Raw genomic sequence first — 20318 nt, 5'->3', positions numbered from 1 at the left:
CGATCAAACAATAGCATAAAGCATCACAAATCATTTAGCACATAAAAACATTTTAGACATTTTCCTTAATTAAGCTAGTGATTGTGTCTATTCAGGTGTACTACCTAAAATATATTGGACACACTAATCATGATGATCGCTTAGCATTCTAAGTTTAAGTAAGGAAATAAATCCTTATTCCTAGTTTGCTTAAACTAATGCATAGATACCAACTGTGACATCCCATTTTCTCGGCCAGAAAAGACCGATTTTTTTTATGTTTTATAAAAATCAGAGTACCTCTTTTAATAAAAATGTTGCGGAATTTGTTCCCAGTAATACATGATAAATATGTTGTCAAAACTTTTCCGAATAAAAGTGTTTTTATTCATTTTAAAACATTTGGGATGTTATCGTTAATACAGAAACACAAGCATAAACTGAACTTACATTCATTATCACTAGTGATTTATATCTCCTTAATCTCGAGTGTAATGTGACTTCATATCAACACCTATGATATAAATAAACTGAGTGGGCCAGGTTGGGAAACCTGGTGAGTACATAGGGTTTTCAACCCAAAATAATATAATTATTATGTTTAATCATCAAACAGTTAACCCAATTACACATCCCCATTATCTTCTTGACTCTTAAGGATCTACCCTAAGAATCAGCTACTTCTCATACGTTCATTCCTAAAGATTATCCTAAGGATTAGGTAGGAAATCCATCGTTTTCAATGACACAACAGTCAAGCACAGCTGCTAGTTCTATCACTTAGGCGCAACTGCCAGAATTGTGACATTCTCTATGAGAAGCAACTGCCAATTTTGTCCTTTGAGCACATCTGCTTGGGTTATCTCGTTTATTCACAATATCATTTGCGAGAGTCCACTCGCAATACATGTCAATGAGTTTTTAAAGTGCATCGGTGAACACATCGTTCACAACACCTACAGGTTGCGAGCCTACTAGTTTTCCGCTGGAGTGTCTAGAATAGTCTGTGGTTGTCATCCATACTCTGCTAGATGACGGGGCCAACACTTGGGAACAAGGCTTCTCACATCGTCCACCTCTCACCCTTACCTCATGGTCTATATCACATCTCGACTCATCATCCTTACCTCATGGTCTATATCACATCTCGACTCATCATCCAACTCTTATATGGCTTCTTCTTCCACAAGTTTGAGTGATATGTGTCTATGCCCGTTCAGAAGCTTCCATTGTTTCCTAAACGGTGAATTTGGAAGTAAAGGGATTGGCCGTATGATTTCACACATCAAAAGACATCATTTACATACCGAAGATCGTAAAAGTGTGTTACGTGAAGCTCTTTCTAGGGATGTTGGTCTATTTATGGCAGTGGAAGAAACTTTGAAGGCATTTGGTCAATGGATGTGTGGGGAGTGTATGACTTTGCAGGCTCTTAGCCGTTATTGTCATCACCTGGATGGTCATGTGAGGTTTGTTACAGGGAATGATGGTTCGAGTCGTTATATATTCGGTATTTCAAAGCCGTCAAAAAAAGAGTCGGTGACAAATGCTCTTGGAGGTTTGGTTTTTGATGTTGCGCTCCTTGATCGTGTTTTTAAAGAGCTTATCACTACTGTCAAGAGTATCCACCATAGTTGTCGTCTTGCTTTCTCTCAGGATTTGAAGACCGCTCTTTACAAGGTGATTGCCCAACCTGGCTCGGTTGAGGCATGGATGTGTTTGTTACTTCTCCCTCGATGCAAACTGTAGGTGTTTAGACCCAAAAATAGACAAGAATGTAGGTCTGAGAATAGAAAATCTTTACAGCAAAGCTCCATCCTGAAATCCTTGGATACATGGGGGAAAGAGGGTGGTATCACGAAGTTAGTTTAAAATATGTTAGACAATCCTAAGGTTAGAGCTATGAGACAGGGTGGAGGCATCCTTCAGAAGGAGGCTACATCAAGTAACACCAACATCAGACAATGCCTCCGTAAGGTTGCAGATGGTCATTTAAACGCAGCAGTGAAAGTGTTATGCTCATTGGGTGTTGCACCACAATGGTGATACTATTAAAGCTTTGGAGGACAAACACCCTTTCAGACCACCTCCATCCATGCCGAACCCTATAATTTCTGAACCTCCCCTTGTAGCAGACTTTGATTATGTATTTAGTTGCATCAAATCCTTCCCGAAAGGAACTTTGTAACACCGTAAATTTCAAGACAAAATTTTCATTTAAAATAATCATTTTATTCTTAGAAACACTTGTTCAAAATCTCATTCATAGTCGAATTACAAAACATAACTCCATTTTCATTTGCATAGAAAACCAGGATCCTCCAAAATATGACTCTTTCTCTGGTGTGTACAATCAAGCCGGTGCCGTCCTGTGATACTAAAAGAAACCTGAAAAAAAAACATCACACAAAACACTGTAAGCACGAAGCTTAGTGAGTTCCCCAAAATACCACACATAACACATATTAGCCACTCGAGGCTATAACTCTATGGGTCCGTGCACCCAAACTCTGTGAACCCTCAGGTTCTAACTCTGGGAACCTTCCGGTTCCAACTCTATAAACATGCACAACATAAATCACATAGAAGTAATGCAGTACAACACATCACGTACATATAGCATACAAATACTCTGATCACATAACTCTGGTTACCTACTCGAGGTAAAGTATAGTGAGAAGACTCACCTGGAAAGCAGAAAGCAAATATCCCCACACTTAAATCTCGAACTCGCCACCGCCTAACACGTAAGGCAAATACTCTCATGAATATAACTCTCGAGACTAGAATCAATCCTCTCATGACACCCTCTTAAGGGTAAAAGACTATTTTACCCCTCTCTTGGGCCAAAGGCCACATCGCTGACCAAACCCTAAAAGTCAACGGCCAACCCTTGGTCAAAATCAAATTCCTCAGTCAAAGTCAACCCCTGACTGACCCTACTCGCCGAGTCAACCCTGTGACTCGTCGAGTTCCCATAATCAGAACTTCACTCAATCCGCGACCTAACTCGCCGAGTCACCCCGAGACTCGCCGAGTCCCACAACTCTGAGTCCACTTGCACACAACTCACCGAGTCATCCCTCGACTCACTGATTCTCGACTCAACCATAGAATATCGGGATCCTTCGACAAGACTCGCCGAGTCCAAGAACAGACTCGCCGAGTCTAAGGCTATCATCAACCTACTCGCCGAGTTGTTCATACAACTCGCCGCGTTCCAGGCCATCTTCATCCAACTCGCCAAGTTGTTCTTCCAACTCGCCGAGTCCCAACTCATCTTCAAGCAACTCGTCGAGTACACCCATGTGACTCGTCGAGTACCACCGGTCTGAATCCATTCAGAAGCATTCCATGCCATGCAACTGCTCCAAAACATAGATCTAGCCTCCTACCACTCATCCATCACGTAAAGTGGCAAACTTTACGTGAATCCAAAGAGATCTAGGCCGTTTGCACATTGGGCTAGGGTTTGGGACATGTAAGCTTCACTAAACACTCTAACACAGGGACTTTCATGCTCTCTGATTCTTCTCCCTTCCAGATCTGAGGTAGCAACCTCAGATCTAACCTCTAGACTTCCCATTACATCCATAGACAAATTCCCACAAACCCCAAAATGAAGAAATAACATAACAACAATCCAATAATGAGGTATTACCTCTAAGAGATGCCCCAACAGTCCAATATAGGAGGGTTCAATTGAGAAAAAAAAAGGTTGGGAATGGGGGAATCATCCTCATCCAATCATTTAATTAGCATCTTAACTTAAAATATACGGTGACAAACTTGTAAATATGATATGATATCCTTCAATCACCGATATGTAACTGTGGATAATTTGATAACAATTCAAATTCATTATACTCGATCGTTCATCATCCAAATTTCTTCTCCAACGTTCAACGATCATCCAGATTTCTTCAATTAAATCATCGATCAACATCATCTAGTATTAATCAATCATCCATCTTCGTCAAAAACACGTTCATCAACATCATTCAACAGTAGATAAAAAAAAAAAAATCTTTTTTGGTTCTTTCAATCCAACCTTCAACTATGCTTGAATACGAGAATATCTTCAACATCTACGATTAATTTTACTCCCGGTGTCATTAGATCAATATCATGATAATCAACAGCAGTTTCACTTCATATCATTCATTCAACATCGATCATCAAACAAAACTTCGAAATTAAGGTTAGAAAAACATCAAATCATTTTTTTTGAAAATTTTCATATAATTCTCTATCAATCTACTATTTTGTAAGTTTTAAATAGTCAAAGTATCATGTTTTTCGCATTTTTAAGAAAGTTTACTTGTATGCACTCCAACTGTTTGATGAAATGCATAAACTAAATGACCACATTATATTCACGTATGAATATGTTTTCGCACCTTAATCAATATATGATTATTAAAACACAAAAAATATACAATTTTATATGTTATTCATATGTGAATAACATATAAAAATTATATATATTTGTGAATATATCTTGTAATATGGATATGTTAATATCCTGTGTAATATTCATATGTGAATAAACTGTGTAATATTCACATATGAATATATCATCTAATATTCATAAGTGAATATATCATCTAATACCTACAAGTGAAAATATTATGTAATATTCACAAGTGAATGCATCGTTTAATATTTAAATATGAATATCCTATATCATATTCACAAGTGTATATATTATATATTATTCATATATGAATATACTGTGTAATATTCATGAATGAATATATATCATGCAATATTTAGATGTGACTAGAATGTGTAATATTCACAAGTAAATATACCATATAATATTCACATATGAATCTACTATATAATATTCATATGTGAATATACTATGCAATATTCATTTGTGAATATACCATGTAATATCACATGTAAATATAAAATATAAACAACATATATCATATAATATTCACATATGATTATACATTCATATGTGAATTTACCATGTGATAATTAGAATATGATAAATCACCATTATTATGAACTAAAAGTATATTTTTAATATTTTTTATGTGTATTCACATGTTTTTCAGGCATCGTTATAACTCAATAAAAGAATAATATTTCAATCAATGGTTGGTTCATATATCGGTGGTTGACGATTGGTTGACGTAATTGAGAAGATATCATTGACGAAGACAATATATTTTTTATATTCACGTGTAAATGCTATACAATTTAATATATTCTTCATTTTGATCGTATTAAATTCAAATGCAAATGATATTCATTAACCAATACAATGTTGTTTGTCTTAGTATAATGTTGATTTATATGTAAAATAATATTGTTACATTATACAAAAAAAACTATGCACAAACCAATTCTTATAGTGTATTATTTATTTTTATATATAAAGGTTGTATTCACAAAATAAATAAATCAACATGTATAGTTTATTCACATAAATAAAAATAAAAGATTACAATAACGATGTTTTTACTAGTAGGATTAAAGTTAGTAACATCATCAGTAAATATGTCGTCATGATTTCTAAACTTTATTCATATATGAATAATGATGATGTCATCACTAGTAGGAATGAAAATTTAGTGACATCATCAAAACAATTTGCCGCAATGAAGTTTAGTCTTGGAATTGGACGAAATTCGCATATTTGATGTAAAATGGTGCGATTTACAAAACTCACCGCTTCGCCATGATGTACGGTGTTTTTCGGCCATTCGAGGCTGTTTAGGGCCTCAAAATGACGTTTTTCTATTTTTATAATTTTCTGAAAAAAAAAAGTTATCATTTATTCACAAATGAATATAACATTAATAAAAATATATATGCTTATATAATTATTTTATTAACCTAAAAAGATTAGTTGTATGTGAATAAATATATATTCTTATCAAATATGTTTTTTATCTTTAATTTTATATATTTTATAGTCCTCGGTTTTATTGATAATTTTATTCATTTGTGAATAATACATATATATTCACATTTAATTATTACATATATATTCATTTGTGAATATTACATATATTTATATGCGGATATAATTCTTATATGTTATTTACATATGAATTACAAACTTACTTAGGATCTTAAAATGACGTATTACCTGTATTCATTTATGAATATTACTTGTATTCATTTGTGAATATTACATGCATTCGCATGTGAATATATTTTTTTATATATTATTCACATATCAATTACATACTTGCTCCGTGTTTTTAAAAGATATACATTGATTGTCGTATAAAGACATATTTACTTGTGAATATTACGTGATATATTTAGTTTATGCATTTCATCGAACAGTTGGCGTGCAAATAAATTAACTTATATAACTATGGTAAAAAAAATTCACGATTGAAGCCAATAATTACAAAACAAATCAAATCCTATCAAAATCGATTAATAATCAATAGGTTTATATAAAAAATTGTGAAAAAATGTATAAAAAACGAAGTTTTTCAAACTTGAAAAACGATTTTTAAGAAAATCTTCAAATATATGGTTATGTTGATGAACTTTCGATTGCTACCTGTTGTTTGATATTGGCGAAGGTTCCTTTGATGAAGTTTCGATGATTTGTGATCACTAAATGATGTGACATCGATAAATATGGATTATTTTAACGATTTTGCTTGATGTCAATGAAACTGGACAATATTAAATCACGAGTTACACTTAGTAGTACAAATAAATGTTTTTAATGACGAATCACAACATTTTGATGAATAAACGAAGATTTTTGATGAAGAATTGATGTTTTTATGAAGTGTTGATGTCTTTTTTTATGAAGAACATGTGATTTTGATAGCGAACAAGTAGTAGAATGTATGATGTTGATGAAGAACATATGATGTTGTATGATGTTGATGAAGAACACAGAGGAAGAATCGAGATGAATGAATAACAGATGGTGTTGATGAAGAATAGATAAACGATCCAGAATAAATGATATATGTGATTGAAGGTTAATATATCATATTTACAAATTTGCCACCGTGTATTTTATACTAATATGCTAATTAAATGATTGGCTGAGAATGATTCCCCAATTCTCAATCTTTTTTATTTTCTCAATTGAAATTACCTCTCTCTCTCTCTCTCTCTCTCTATATATATATATATATATATATATATATATATATATATATATATATATATATATATATATATATATATATATATATATATATATAATGTCAATACCTACCTAGCTTAGAAAAAGTCCACGAAACAGACATACGCGTACACATGGTTAACAACTTATCCAAATTCTATTTCAAAGTTGTAGTTGGTGAACGTGATAATCATAAAAAGAAAAACAAGAACAAAAACATTAGAGTTATTTTTAGTCTAAATAAAAGTTATTTGTCTTTTCTTCGGATTATCAACTTTATCTCACCGCTATAAAAAAGAAAGCCAAAACTCTAACATATTTTATAAATAATATTACATATGTTATTCTTTTATATATATATATATATATATATATATATATATATATATATATATATATATATATTAAAATTGGACGGTTCATATGCTTTTTGGCAAAACTGGTCCCTTGTTTTTGGATATGTGTTCTCTTCTATCTGTTTTGCCGCTGATTTTTATGTCGGGCATTTTATGTCATTTTTTCAATTATTTATGGCCACATGGCAACACGTATTTGTTCACGGTTATCTTCACCGTTTATTCCCCCAATCACTTGCATTTGCTTCCATCGCCTTCTTCTATTATTTTCTCTCCACCGATCCACCCCCTTAAAATTCTGGATAACTTTAACATCTTCTTGATTCTTCTTCATCGCTTTCTTCCACCGCCTTTCCTTATCCTTTACCACCACTACTTTAACTCCACTAGGTTAGTTTAATTACTCCACCTACCCTTCTTCTACGAAACAATTTTCCATTTCTAGTTCCATCCATCGTTCTTCCAAACCACTAAGACTCTAATAATCTATGGGCTTCTCTTTCACAGAAAAACTTCGCCACCGAATGCCTCTCTCCATCGGCCTTCCAAAATGTCCGTCACCAAAAGTTTCTCACGCACCACTACTAACAGTCTCTCACGGAAGGATACCTGCCTCCCCTGCACCTAATGCTCAACGATTGTGCCCAATAACTCCCTGATTTCAACCCAGAAAGTCTAGCAGAAACTCTGTTGTAGCCTCGGTATGTTTCTTACAAATTTTCCCTTTCATTTCTTTAATTTGGCATCATTCTCTCTGAATAATTTTTGAACACCAAGATTAAAATTAATTCACATTTGTTTTATTCATTTTTTGATGTTCTTAGGTGACAAGCACAAGGTAAGAAACTGCTCTAATGGACTCTAAAATTGGCAAGTACTGTCAGCTTCTTTCTCTATCTCTGTATGCCCTGCATCTCCTCCAGTTTTGAAACTTCCCTAATTTTCTGTTTAATTTTGTCCAGAGCTTAAAGAGAAGTGGCGTACAGGTTAGGGAAATGGAAAGGCTTAACAAAGTTATTGATTTTAGATGAGAAAGATGCATCTAAGGTGTTCGATGAAATGCCTTAGCCAATTAAGGTATTCATTTCATCTTACACAATTCATTTTATGTATTTGACCTGATTTCTAATACTCCTTGCTAAAAAATCAGTTAAAAGAATTGGTTTGACTGAATCCTAAAGGTGATGGTCATTGGCCACCATCACAACGCCACCAGTACCATTGTCCACATGTACTTTTGTAGCTTTGGTAAGTCTAAAATGTTGTGAATTGTTTTGCAGATTGTAGGGGTAAAAGTTACATCACCCATTAGTGTTTCTTTAATGTTTTCTACTTCAAGTGTGATATCATCCATTGTTTCTTAGGTAACATCATCCATTGTACCCATTAGCTCCTCAATTTCTTGGGAAATGTATCCAGACTCCATCAAATCAGCCTCTTTCTAGCATCAACAATCATCACATTGAAGCTTTCACTAATACCATTCTCAAAAGCCTCACATGCTCTATCTGTTAAAAAATAAAGATACTTGTTTTTCAGATTTATGTTTTTCAGATTTCAAAATGCTGTTTCGGATTTCAGATTTTCAGATTGCTGTTTTTAGATTTCATATTTTCAAATTGCTGTTTTCAGATTTATATTTTCAGAATTCTGTTTTTCAGATTTCTATTTTTCATATTTTTGCTTTCAGATTTCTAATTTTCATATTTTTGTTTTCAAAATTCTGTTTTCAGCTTTACTTAAATCACAACAACCTTATCCACTTTGATTTACAAATTCATCCACTTTGGTTGCATTGGAATTGCTCATTCCTTTGTTCAATCTAGAACAATCTAGCACATAAATAAGGGCAAAAACGTCCAAACCACAAATGTTAAGTGCAAACACCAAATGTTAAGTGTTATATTAAAGTATAAAGAACAAATTTAAGTAAAAAGGAAAATGTGATACTTACCTTGAAAAAAGTAAGCACGACTCCATGAGCTCGGATTATGGGACATTAAGTATTCATATGCACCCACATCTATAGCCTTTAATCTCTCCATCACATATGTGAATTCAGGTTCGACAGTGCAACCAGTAGTAGCCCAAAACAAATCTTTGTACTCTTCTCCTTTATATGACTTGTTAAAGTTTGTGTATATATGGCGAGCACATTGTCTATGCTCCGTATTTGGCAAGACCTCCTTTACTGCTTCAAGTAGCCCCTAAAAGAATAACAATGTTATTTGACACCTTTTTTTTATGCAAAAATGGACAAGAAAAACTTTGAAATTTATGACATAAGGGACAAGAATAGCAATATACCTTATGTTGATCTGATATAACTGTAAGACCTCCACCTTCTTGTACTCCAACATCCTCACTAAGAAGCTCTAAGAACCATTTTTGGTTTTGCTTGTTCTCAGTGTCTACCACAACCCAACATATAGGATATACTTGGTTATTGGCATCCCTTCCTATAGTTGTTAGGAGTTGACCCTTTACTTGCCCTTTCAAAAAGCACCAATCTAATCCTATCACTCTTCTACATCCAACAATCCATCCTGTTTCCAATGCATGAAAGCATACATTGAATCTATGGAAGTAATGTTTTCCATCAGGATTAAGGTTTACACCCACTTGCACAGTACTACCAGGGTTGGATCTTTGCATTTCTGCAGCATAGTCCCAAATTTTAGCATAATGATCACTAACATTCCCCTCAATCATCACCATTGCCTTATGTTTAGCTCTGTTACATTTACTGATAGATAGGGTGATCTTGATTTTTATCTTAATGAGTTCCCTCAATTCTTTAAGTTTAATAGATGGGTTGAAAACAATCTCCTTCACAAGATGAGAAGCAACCACTGAGGGGATACAAGGTGTCCAAAAGTAAACTTTCTTGAACATGAGTGCTTCTTTTTCATTGACTTTACTTGGACTATTCTTTCTGTGTTCATCCATGATGCATACAAACGAAAATCACATTTTATTTTGTCTGTATCTCTACCACATCTAGATACAAACCTAGTACTTTCAAGTTTCTTAAACCTTAGGGGGTACCCATGGGCCACAACGTAGTTAATAAGACAATTTTTCAATTGAGAATTTTTTTGATATTTCTCTCCAACCTTTGGTTCCATGAGATTCCACTCCACGGTGGGATCATGGATAGAATTGGAACCACCAATGTCATTCTCGTCATCTTCTAGATGAACTAAATCATCTACATATTCATCTTTTTCACCAAAATACTCAGATTAATCTTCAAAAAGTTTGGTAAGAAAAGGATCGTTAACAGATTTGAATGAAACAACTATTTCCTTTTCCCTCTCATAGTCCATGGGCATGTCTGACACGAGAATTTCATATTCGGGATCTGCATAATCAACATATTTTTTCTTGTGTTTCTTAGTTTTCTTCTTGGCATCGTTGTTGGATGCCATGGCTTTCTTGTTGTGCGATTTTAGAAAAAGCCCTAGCTTTGTATATCGACAAGTGTAGAAGAAAATGAACACATGTATAATGGAGGGATATGTGCATATACCGGCTATTGACTTAGTCAACCGGTTATCCCTTATAAATAAAAAGGATTCTAAAAAATGTGGTATTTTTTAGAAAAAAGTAAATTTTTTGGTTTAAATAGAAAAAAAACTGTAAATATAAGGTCTATTTTGGAAAAAACCCGGAGAAATATCTGTTAATGGGGGAGAAACCATCTCATCACCATCATCAGCCTTGCTCCACCATCTCACCAAAGAGAACATTGGCCTTTGGTTGGACAAGTAATCAAGGGTTTTAGATGCTTCGTTGGTTCTCAAATCTGAAGATGTAAAAATAGGATGGAAAGGGAAATGAGAGGATGTGGGTTGGGGTCTAGGAGAGAGAGAGAGAGAGAGAGAGAGAGAGAGAGAGAGAGAGAGAGAGAGACTTTTATTTTTTAATTCGTTAAATAAATAAATAAGTATTAGATTTGAAAAAATGAAAGAAAAATAGAAAATAAATATCCAAGGGTATCAAAATCATTTCAGTTTACCGAGGGAACAAATCCGCAATGAAACTAGCTTAAATGGACCACGACGTCAAAAAATTCGGACTTTGAGCCAAAACTCGAAAAAAATACGTACGATAGAGACCGTTTTTGTATTTTTGTCAAAAAAAGAAAACCAGAAGGACCAATTTTATAGTTATGTCTTATAATTATTTATCCAGTAAGTGATAGAGTAAAATACAGTTTTTGTTTCTATGGTTTATCTAAATTCCCACTTTTTGTCTTAGTATTGATTTTTTTGTCAAGGTTGGTCCATGTAGAGGGTTTTCATATCTCTGTTGGTACCTACCCCTAACAAAAATAAAACCTTGGTTGTTATATTTATAATGATAACAATTTTGCCCTTCAATAAAACTCGTACACATAGTATAAGGACCATTTATGTAAAAGAATCCAAACTATATCACCACAACATCACCAATACAAACATGACCGAGGACCATCCCACAACTGCCACATCATCCCACTACCACTAGACCGTCCCACAACTGCGACATCATCCCACTACCACCACCCACCAAATGTAGCTGAAAAACCGACCACCAATCACAATATGCCCCAACCATCACCACCATCACCCACTTACCACGACACCACTTGCCACAACAACCATCATCACCATCACCAACACCAATCAACATCACCACTATTGTCGATCACCATTAACCCTTTTTTTGCTTCTAAAAAATAAATGATATAATCACAACAATGGAGAAAATATCAATTATTCCATAAACTTTCACGTTTATTTTCAAAAAATGATCAAAGAACCAAGCCATTCAACATTACAAAAGTAAAATTAACCATTACATCTATCATATAAACATTTAAACATTCATAACAACATGAGCCAAATTCCAATATTGTCTTAGTAATCAATGAAATGGTTGTTCTTGAGCAACCTACCTGAACTATTTCTATTTTTAGAAACACTTCAATGTGATCTTTAAATTCTTTTCTCACACTTCAATGTGATCCTTAAACTCTTTTCTCACTGCTTCTAACCTTGATTCTCCATATTGATCACATCATTTTCAAAATTCCATCAAAATTAGCAAACTTAGATAAAGATAACGAAATTTTTGAAGATGTTTGATATTTGTTTACTTGTGGAACAATTTTTTTTTTCAAAAGTTTATGGGAAGCTTAGTTGAAATGACTTCAGTTTGTTTGATCATCGAAAGATTTTGGATCAATGGTCATGTAAAAAATCATAGAAATTATATTAAGATTGATATTGATTACAAAAACTAAAGTTATGCGCTGTTTTTTAGCAAATCCTCGATTTTATCTCCTAAAACTTGAGGAAATGATTTCCTAAAAAGAATAGAAGAACCCATAAGGGATAGTTTCTTTTTCTTTTCATAAACACATTATTAAGTCACAAGAGGAAAGCAATGATCGATGGAAGCGAGATGCAGAGACACAAGGGCGTTGATTGGGACACCAACTGTTGTGTTCCAGCCTCCAAAGCTACAGTAGCCACCTTTGTTGACAAAATGAGACCTAGGGTGGCAAAGTCTTTCAACCCTATGATGAACACAGTTAATGAAGTCAACTACAATGGTAGCTGCCAAGACTATAAATAGAGACTTCATTCTTCAGTCGTAATCATCCCAAACACAGAGAAAGATATAATATAGCACTTAGTGAGAGAGTATTAGAGAGATGGTTGGTTTTTTGTAACAGTTGAGTGTGAGAGTTGCTCCTCCTATTGTAATTCTATTTTAGTGTTTAATAGAAGAGTTTTCCAACCCCAACAACTGGTATCAAAGCCCCGTTTGGTGTCCAGGGAATTCTTTACGAATTTCTCTGTTTTTCGTCAAATTTTTTTTGTCTCAAAATCCATTTTTGAGTACACCGTTGGAAAGGGCTTGTTTCAAGGATTCCGAAAATATATTTTTCATATTTTTTTGACCACAGGAAGACCTTCAAAACGTCGGTCAAAGTTTGGTCAAAGTCGCCGAAAAAACCAGTCATCGGAAAGCCTTGCCGAAGAAGGAGTGACGTCGTCAGTGACGTCACCATTGACCAGAGTTTCAGAAATTTGCAGTTTAGCCCCTGATGCTTCAGAAAATTTCAAACAGGTCCCTCTGTTTCTGAAACACTGCAGTTCGGTCCCTGTTTGTTCCGAAAGTAACCTGTTTGCTCCCTAGACTTTAGAAAAGTTTTAGAAAGGTCCCTGGTTTGCAGAAAAGTTTCAGATTGGCCCCTGTAAGTTCCGATAATCAATTCAAAAATAGCACTGGGAAGTTGATGTACAAGGATATGATAATCAATTCAAAAATAGCACTTGGAAGTTGTTAAAAAGTGCTACGGTTGTTGCAAGTGGACAACTTGATGGTACTCTTTATAAAAGTCATGCAAAGCTACTTCAGCCAAGTCTCAATGCTGTTGAAGAAGAGACATCACCAAAATTGTGGCATAGAAGACTAAGCCACATGAACGAGAAGGGATTGATGACTCTTGAAAAGAAGGAGTCCATTTCAATGCAAAGGATGTTGCCCTGGATCCTTGTGAATACTGCCTATTTGGGAAACAACATAGAGTTTCCTTTAGCTCCACAAGAAAGAACCGCTCTGATTTGCTGAGCCTTGTCCACTCCGACGTATGTGGACCGATTGAAGTAGAATCTCTTGGTGGAAGCCGGTATTTTGTGACATTTATTAACGATGCATCATGAAAGGTATGGGCATACTGTATGAGGACGAAGGACCAAGTATTGGACCACTTTAAAGCTTTTCATGCAATGGTGGAAAGACAATCAGGCAACCAGTTAAAATGTCTCAGATCAGATAATGGAGGCGAGTACTATTCCCGTGAGTTCTCTACATATTGCATGGAACATGGTATCAGACATGAAAAGACTGTCCCACGAACCCCACAACACAATGGTGTAGCAGAATGGATGAATCGCACCAGTGTTGAGAAAGTTCGATGCATGCTCAACATGACTAAACTCCCAAAGTCATTCTGGGGTGAAGCTGTATTGATAACTTGCTATCTAATAAACAGGTCGCCTTCCGTTCCAGTAAATTTTATAGTTCCAGAGAAAATATGGACGGGTAAAGACATATCATATTCTCACTTGATAGTATTTGGGTGCAAGGCATTCGCACATGTATCATGTGAATTGCAGAAGAAGTTAGACCTCAAATCTACTCCACGCATCTTTATTGGATATGGAGATGAAGAGTTCGGGTACAGGCTATGGGACCCAGAACTAAAGAAGGTTATTCGAAGTAGAGATGTCGTTTTCTATGAAAACCAATATTATGATTTCAAGGCACCTGTTAACAAGCAACAAAGCTCCAAAGTTTCAGGTATAATATCTGAAAATAAAGATGATGTTTCCACTTAAGAAGAGGATGAAGAAGTTGATGATGCAAATCTAGAAGGTGTTGAGCAGGGGGAGCTTCCACCCCTGGATAATTCAGATCCATTGTCAAAAGCTGAAAATGAAGGAACTCAAGTTCGACGATCCGAACGAGTTCATGCTCCATCAAGAAGATATCCGACTTCAAACTACATCCTTCTTACCAGTGAGGGGGAGCCAGAGAGCTTTAAAGAAGCTCAATCTCATATTGACAAAGCAAACTGGCAGAAGGCCATGGAAGAAGAAATGAATTCTTTGCAAAAGAATCAAACATATGGATTGGTGAAACTCCCCAAAGGAAAGAAAGCCTTGAAAAACAAGTGGGTTTTCAAGCTGAAGAAAAACGGCAAGGGAAATACTATGAAGTATAAGGCGAGACTCGTTGTCAAAGGTTTCCAACAAAAAGAAGGAATCGACTTTGATGAATTTTTTTCGCCGGTTGTGAAGATGATGTCTATTCGAGTTGTACTCGGATTAGTTGCCAGTCTAGATCTTGAACTTGAGCAGATGGATGTGAAAATAGCCTTTCTCCATGGTGATTTGGATGAAGAAATATACATGGAGCAGCCCGATGGCTTTAAAGTCCCAAAGAAAGAGCATCTCGTCTGCAAATTAAATAAGAGCCTTTATGGTCTTAAGCAACCCCCAAGGCAATGGTACAAGAAGTTTGATTCATTTATGATGAATCATGAGTACAAGAGAACCGTTGTAGACCACTGTGTCTATCTGAAGAAGTTTCCAGATGGGAAATTTGTCATTCTTTTGCTCTATGTGGATGATATGTTGATAGTGGGTCAAGATGCAAAGATGATCGACAACTTGAAGAAGGATTTGTCTAAGTTCTTTGATATGAAAGACTTAGGCCCAACACAACAGATACTGGGCATGAAAATTATCCGTGATAGAAAATCAAGAAAATTGTTCTTATCATAGGAGGATTATGTTGAACGTGTGATCAAAAGGTTCAACATGGAAAGTGCCAAGCTCGTTGGCACACCCTTGGCTAATCACATCAAGTTGAGTAAGAAAAATTGTCCTTCTTCTCAAAAAAAAAAAAAGAGATGAAAGCAGTCCCTTATTCCTCAGTCGTAGGAAGTCTTATGTATGCGATGGTATGTACAAGACCAGATATTGCTCATGTTGTTGGTGTTGTGAGTAGATATCTAGCTAATCCGGGAAAGCAACATTGGGAAGCAGTCAAATGGATACTTCGATACCTAAAGGGTAGTTCAAAACTATGTTTATGCTACGGGGGAGCAAAGCCAATCGTGGAAGGTTATACAGATGCTGATATGGCAGGAGATCTTGATAATAGAAAATCTACATCAAGTTACATTTTCACTTTGGCAGGGGGAGCTATCTCGTGGCAATCCAAGCTACAGAAGGGTGTTGCACTGTCAACAACAGAAGCTGAGTATATTGCTGCCGTTGAAGCTGGGAAGGAGCTTATATGGATGAAACGGTTTCTTCAAGAATTAGGCTTTCCACAAGAAGAGTACATCATTCATTGCGATAGTCAGAGTGCTATGGACCTGAGTAAGAACTCGATGTACCATTGCCGCACAAAACATATTAATATACGTTATCACTGGCTTAGAGAAGCAATTGAAGGACGGGAATTGAAGTTGTTAAAGATCAACACCAACAACAATCCTGCAGACATGCTAACAAAGGTGGTGACACAAGAGAAACACAAACTATGTGCTGACATAGTTGGGATGAGGATTGTTGGACGGAGACTGGAGGGGGGGATTTGTTGTGTTCCAGCCTCCAAAGCTACAGTAGCCACCTTTGTTGACAAAATGAGACCTAGGGTGGCAAAGTTTTTCAACCCCATGATGAACACAGTTAATGAAGGCAACTATAATCGTGGCTGCCAAGACTATCAATATATACTTCATTCTTCAGTTGTAATCATCCAAAACACAGAGAAAGATATAGTATAACACTTAGTGAGATGGTTGGTTTTTTGTAATAGTTGAGTGTGAGAGTTGCTCATCCTATTGTAATTCTATTTTAGTGTTTAATAGAAGAGTTTTCCAACCCCAACACCAACAACGATAGGAGGATAAAATTGTATTAGTTTTATCATGGTTATTGGAGGAGATGAAGGATGACGAATAGAAGATGAAACAGTGATGATACTTATCGTTGATGGTTGAAGCGTGGAGCTTTAATAGTGAGAGGGAGAAAGTGTGAAACACTAATAGAGCTTTTAGGCCTTTAATGCATTTTCTTTAAAGTTTACCGATGTTAATCCCATTAAGTTTAAAAAATGACAAAATATACAAAATCAAAAAAAAAAAAAAAAAAAAAAAAAAAAAGATTTGCATCATTTTACACCCATTTAAAGTCTATTTAACGGTAAGTGGTATAAGGACCAACCATCGTTACCGAAACCCCCCACACCAATAATAAAACTCAATATTAAGATCAAAAATAAGAATTTAATAAACAACATGGATCAAAACTGTATTTTACTCAAATTGATATTTGATTATTGGACATATAATATTGCGTTCTAAGATGTCAAAGAAACATCAATCATAACCTCAACACCTAATCGATTAAAGCCCACCATCTAACCTTATTTTATTAATTAATTTCAAAGCAACGATAATTAATCATACCGTCCTTTTCTTTTTTGAGATTTTAAATGACTATAGTGAATTAACAAGTGAAAAATGCAAACTATAAAATGAAAAATATAGCAAGAGAATACAAAAGAAAAAAGAAAAACAAAAAGTAGTAAAACCGAGAAGGCAGTGGGGTCCATAGCACTGTGTTTGGTGAAAGAACAAGTGTGTGTATATATATAGACAAATGGCGAGCATCATTCTCATCCCAAATCCAACTCTCAACCCTCAACTTTCCTGTTTGCATCCATTGAATTAAGCAGATAGAAGATACAAGAAGATGGGTTCAATCGTGGAAGCAAAACAGGAGGAAGAAGCATTCCTATTTGCGATGCAGCTGGCAAGCGCATCCGTGTTACCGATGGTCTTGAAATCGGCGGTGGAGCTGGATTTGCTGGAGACGATTGCCAAAGCCGGACCAGGTGCTTATGTGTCGCCTGCGGAGCTGGCGGCTCAGCTACCCAAGGTAGAAAACCCGGAGGCAGCCGTGATGCTGGACAGGATCTGCCGCCTATTGGCTAGCTACTCCGTCCTCACTTGTACCCTCAAGGATGTAGCCGGCGATGGTGTTGTTCAACGCCTCTATGGTCTGGCCCCGGTCTGCAAATTTTTGGTAAAGAACGAAGATGGTGTTTCCATGGCGCCTCTCCTGCTCATGAACCAGGATAAGATTCTTATGGAGAGCTGGTAAGAAACGTATTCCTTTATCATTTCTGATTGCTAAAAAAAAAAAAAAAGTAAAGTACGTTTTATTTATTTCAAGACCATGGGTAACACCAATTGCTAATTATACGCATCAAACTGAAAAATAGCACATATTTTTAGGGGAATGTTGCATTGCAAGTTAATCTGTTTTCATTTACAATAATCATATTGATTGGAGAGAGTATTTTTTTTTTTTTTTTTCTTTTATATTTATAATTAAAGGCCTCACTTGTATTCAAATCATTTTTTTTTTGCTGGAAAATACGGACATATAATAAACTTTGTAGTTGTTCAAGTGTCATTTTTTTGAACGGCTGTTCAAGTGTCATTTAGGAAACCTTTTAACAGATACCAGTTGATGTTAATTAAACATAGATATGAGAAAGACATAAACCTAATCAGCTTCAACCACCACCAAAGAGGTTGGTCAATGACTATGTGAATTTAAAATTTTAAACCTAATGAGAAGATAAAAAATAAATCACGTTGACCACATGATTAATGGTTGCTTATAATATTTTAATTAGGTACCATTTGAAAGATGCGGTGTTGGATGGTGGAATTCCATTCAACAAGGCGTATGGCATGACAGCTTTTGAGTACCATGGAAAAGATGCCAGATTTAACAAGGTCTTCAACAGCGGTATGTTTAATCACTCCACCATGACCATGAAAAAGATCCTTGACATGTATGATGGGTTCAATGGCCTCACCACCCTCGTGGACGTTGGTGGCGGCACCGGTGCCAGCCTTAGCATGATCGTCTCTAAACACCCTTCTGTCAAGGGTATCAATTTCGATTTGCCCCATGTCATCCAAGATGCCACCAGTATTCCTGGTATGTGTGTATTTATATGATCAATCCTATTGAAGATAATATATATATATATATATATATATATATATATATATATATATTAATTAGAAAAGGTATGCAGGTATTGAACATGTTGGTGGGGACATGTTTGAAAGCGTGCCAGAAGGAGATGCCATTTTCATGAAGGTGGGCTTCTCCACTAGGACTCTTTCTTTCTTTATTATAATTATTATTTTATTTTGATTTTGATTAAAAAAAAAACAAAAAGACCTAGTCGAATGATTAATTAATTAATTAATGCTGTAATATATTTATATTACGTACAGTGGATCTGCCACGATTGGAGTGATGCTCACTGCCTGAAATTCTTAAACAACTGCTACAAAGCACTCCCGGAGAAGGGGAAAGTGATTGTGGCGGAATGCATTCTTCCGGAAGCGCCTGACACGAGCCTTGCGACGCAGAACGTGGTTCACATTGACGTCATCATGTTGGCTCACAACCCGGGAGGCAAAGAGAGGACCGAGAAAGATTTTGAGGCATTGGCCAAGGGTGCAGGCTTCAGTGGTTTCCGCAAAGCCTGTTGTGCTCTCAATACCTGGGTCATGGAGTTTACCAAATAGAATAACCACAATTCACAAGTCAAATATTTTCTTTTCTTTTTCATATTTCACATTCAAGTACCATATTTTCAAATCCACACTTCTTTATTTCGAATCCCATTTACATATGTATCCAATTTCCGTGTCAATTGAATGAGACAATAATAATAAATACAAAATTACACGGTTGATTCATAACCTTTTTTTTTTTTTTTGCACTTGGATCATCTCTGTGGTTTGATTTTTTTGCGTTACAAGAATTTCAGTACCAAGATGTTATATATGATTTGATGGATAAATTAAAGAGTAAATTACTGAAATGGTTCTTATGGTTTGGTCAAAATTAAACGTTTGGTCCTTAACTTTTTTTTTTGCACTCGGATCATCTTTGTGGTTTGATTTTTTTGCGTTTTTCGTTCCTTACATACATAAAGTTAGGGATCAAACTTGCAATTTTGACCAAACCATAGGGACGAAAAACACAATAAAATCAAATCACATGGACGATCCAAATGCAAAAAAAAATAAAAAAAAATTAGAGACCAAACGTGTAATTTTGATCAAACCATAGGGACGATTTCAGTAATTCACTCTAAATTAAAATAGAGTGGGAGAGACCAACTGAGACATATGCCCATCAACCTCACATGATCCAATCAATAGCCATTATATATACTTTATACAAACA

The 20318-nt window shown here is 35.3% G+C and overlaps 2 protein-coding genes across 2 annotated transcripts; one reads left to right on the top strand and one right to left on the bottom strand.

Moving 5' to 3' along the window:
• Positions 1–8883: 8883 nt before the first annotated feature.
• LOC145030549 (uncharacterized) lies at positions 8884–10407 on the bottom strand. Its single transcript, XM_078978901.1, has 3 exons — positions 9766–10407; positions 9413–9665; positions 8884–8966 (listed from the first exon to the last, which is right to left on the bottom strand). The coding sequence occupies exons 1-3, from the start codon at positions 10405–10407 to the stop codon at positions 8884–8886; spliced, it is 978 nt and encodes a 325-aa protein (XP_078835027.1).
• A 7289-nt stretch (positions 10408–17696) lies between these two features.
• On the top strand, positions 17697–19828 carry LOC145028684 (caffeic acid 3-O-methyltransferase-like). The gene is made up of 4 exons (XM_078977437.1): positions 17697–18193; positions 18739–19049; positions 19150–19214; positions 19355–19828. Exons 1-4 carry the CDS (start codon positions 17787–17789, stop codon positions 19649–19651), a joined length of 1080 nt encoding a protein of 359 aa, XP_078833563.1. The 5' UTR covers positions 17697–17786; the 3' UTR covers positions 19652–19828.
• The last annotated feature ends 490 nt before the right edge of the window (positions 19829–20318 follow it).

Source organism: Lactuca saligna, chromosome 2, assembly GCF_052625555.1.
Source record: "Lactuca saligna cultivar CGN05327 chromosome 2, ASM5262555v1, whole genome shotgun sequence".
Classification (NCBI taxonomy): domain Eukaryota; kingdom Viridiplantae; phylum Streptophyta; class Magnoliopsida; order Asterales; family Asteraceae; genus Lactuca; species Lactuca saligna.
This window is presented reverse-complemented; position numbering and strand designations above follow the sequence as displayed.

What these genes read in the sequence shown, in the direction of transcription:
- LOC145030549 (XM_078978901.1), bottom strand. Translation starts at nt 10,407, where the DNA reads ATGGATGAACACAGAAAGAATAGTCCAAGTAAAGTCAATGAAAAAGAA. An exon ending in TTATATCAGATCAACATAAG is followed by an intron (nt 9,666 to 9,765) that starts GTATATTGCTAT and finishes TTATTCTTTTAG; the next exon opens with GGGCTACTTGAAGCAGTAAA. An exon ending in TCGTGCTTACTTTTTTCAAG is followed by an intron (nt 8,967 to 9,412) that starts GTAAGTATCACA and finishes ATTTTTTAACAG; the next exon opens with ATAGAGCATGTGAGGCTTTT.
- LOC145028684 (XM_078977437.1), top strand. Translation starts at nt 17,787, where the DNA reads ATGGGTTCAATCGTGGAAGCAAAACAGGAGGAAGAAGCATTCCTATTT. An exon ending in AAGATTCTTATGGAGAGCTG is followed by an intron (nt 18,194 to 18,738) that starts GTAAGAAACGTA and finishes TATTTTAATTAG; the next exon opens with GTACCATTTGAAAGATGCGG. An exon ending in GAGATGCCATTTTCATGAAG is followed by an intron (nt 19,215 to 19,354) that starts GTGGGCTTCTCC and finishes TATTACGTACAG; the next exon opens with TGGATCTGCCACGATTGGAG.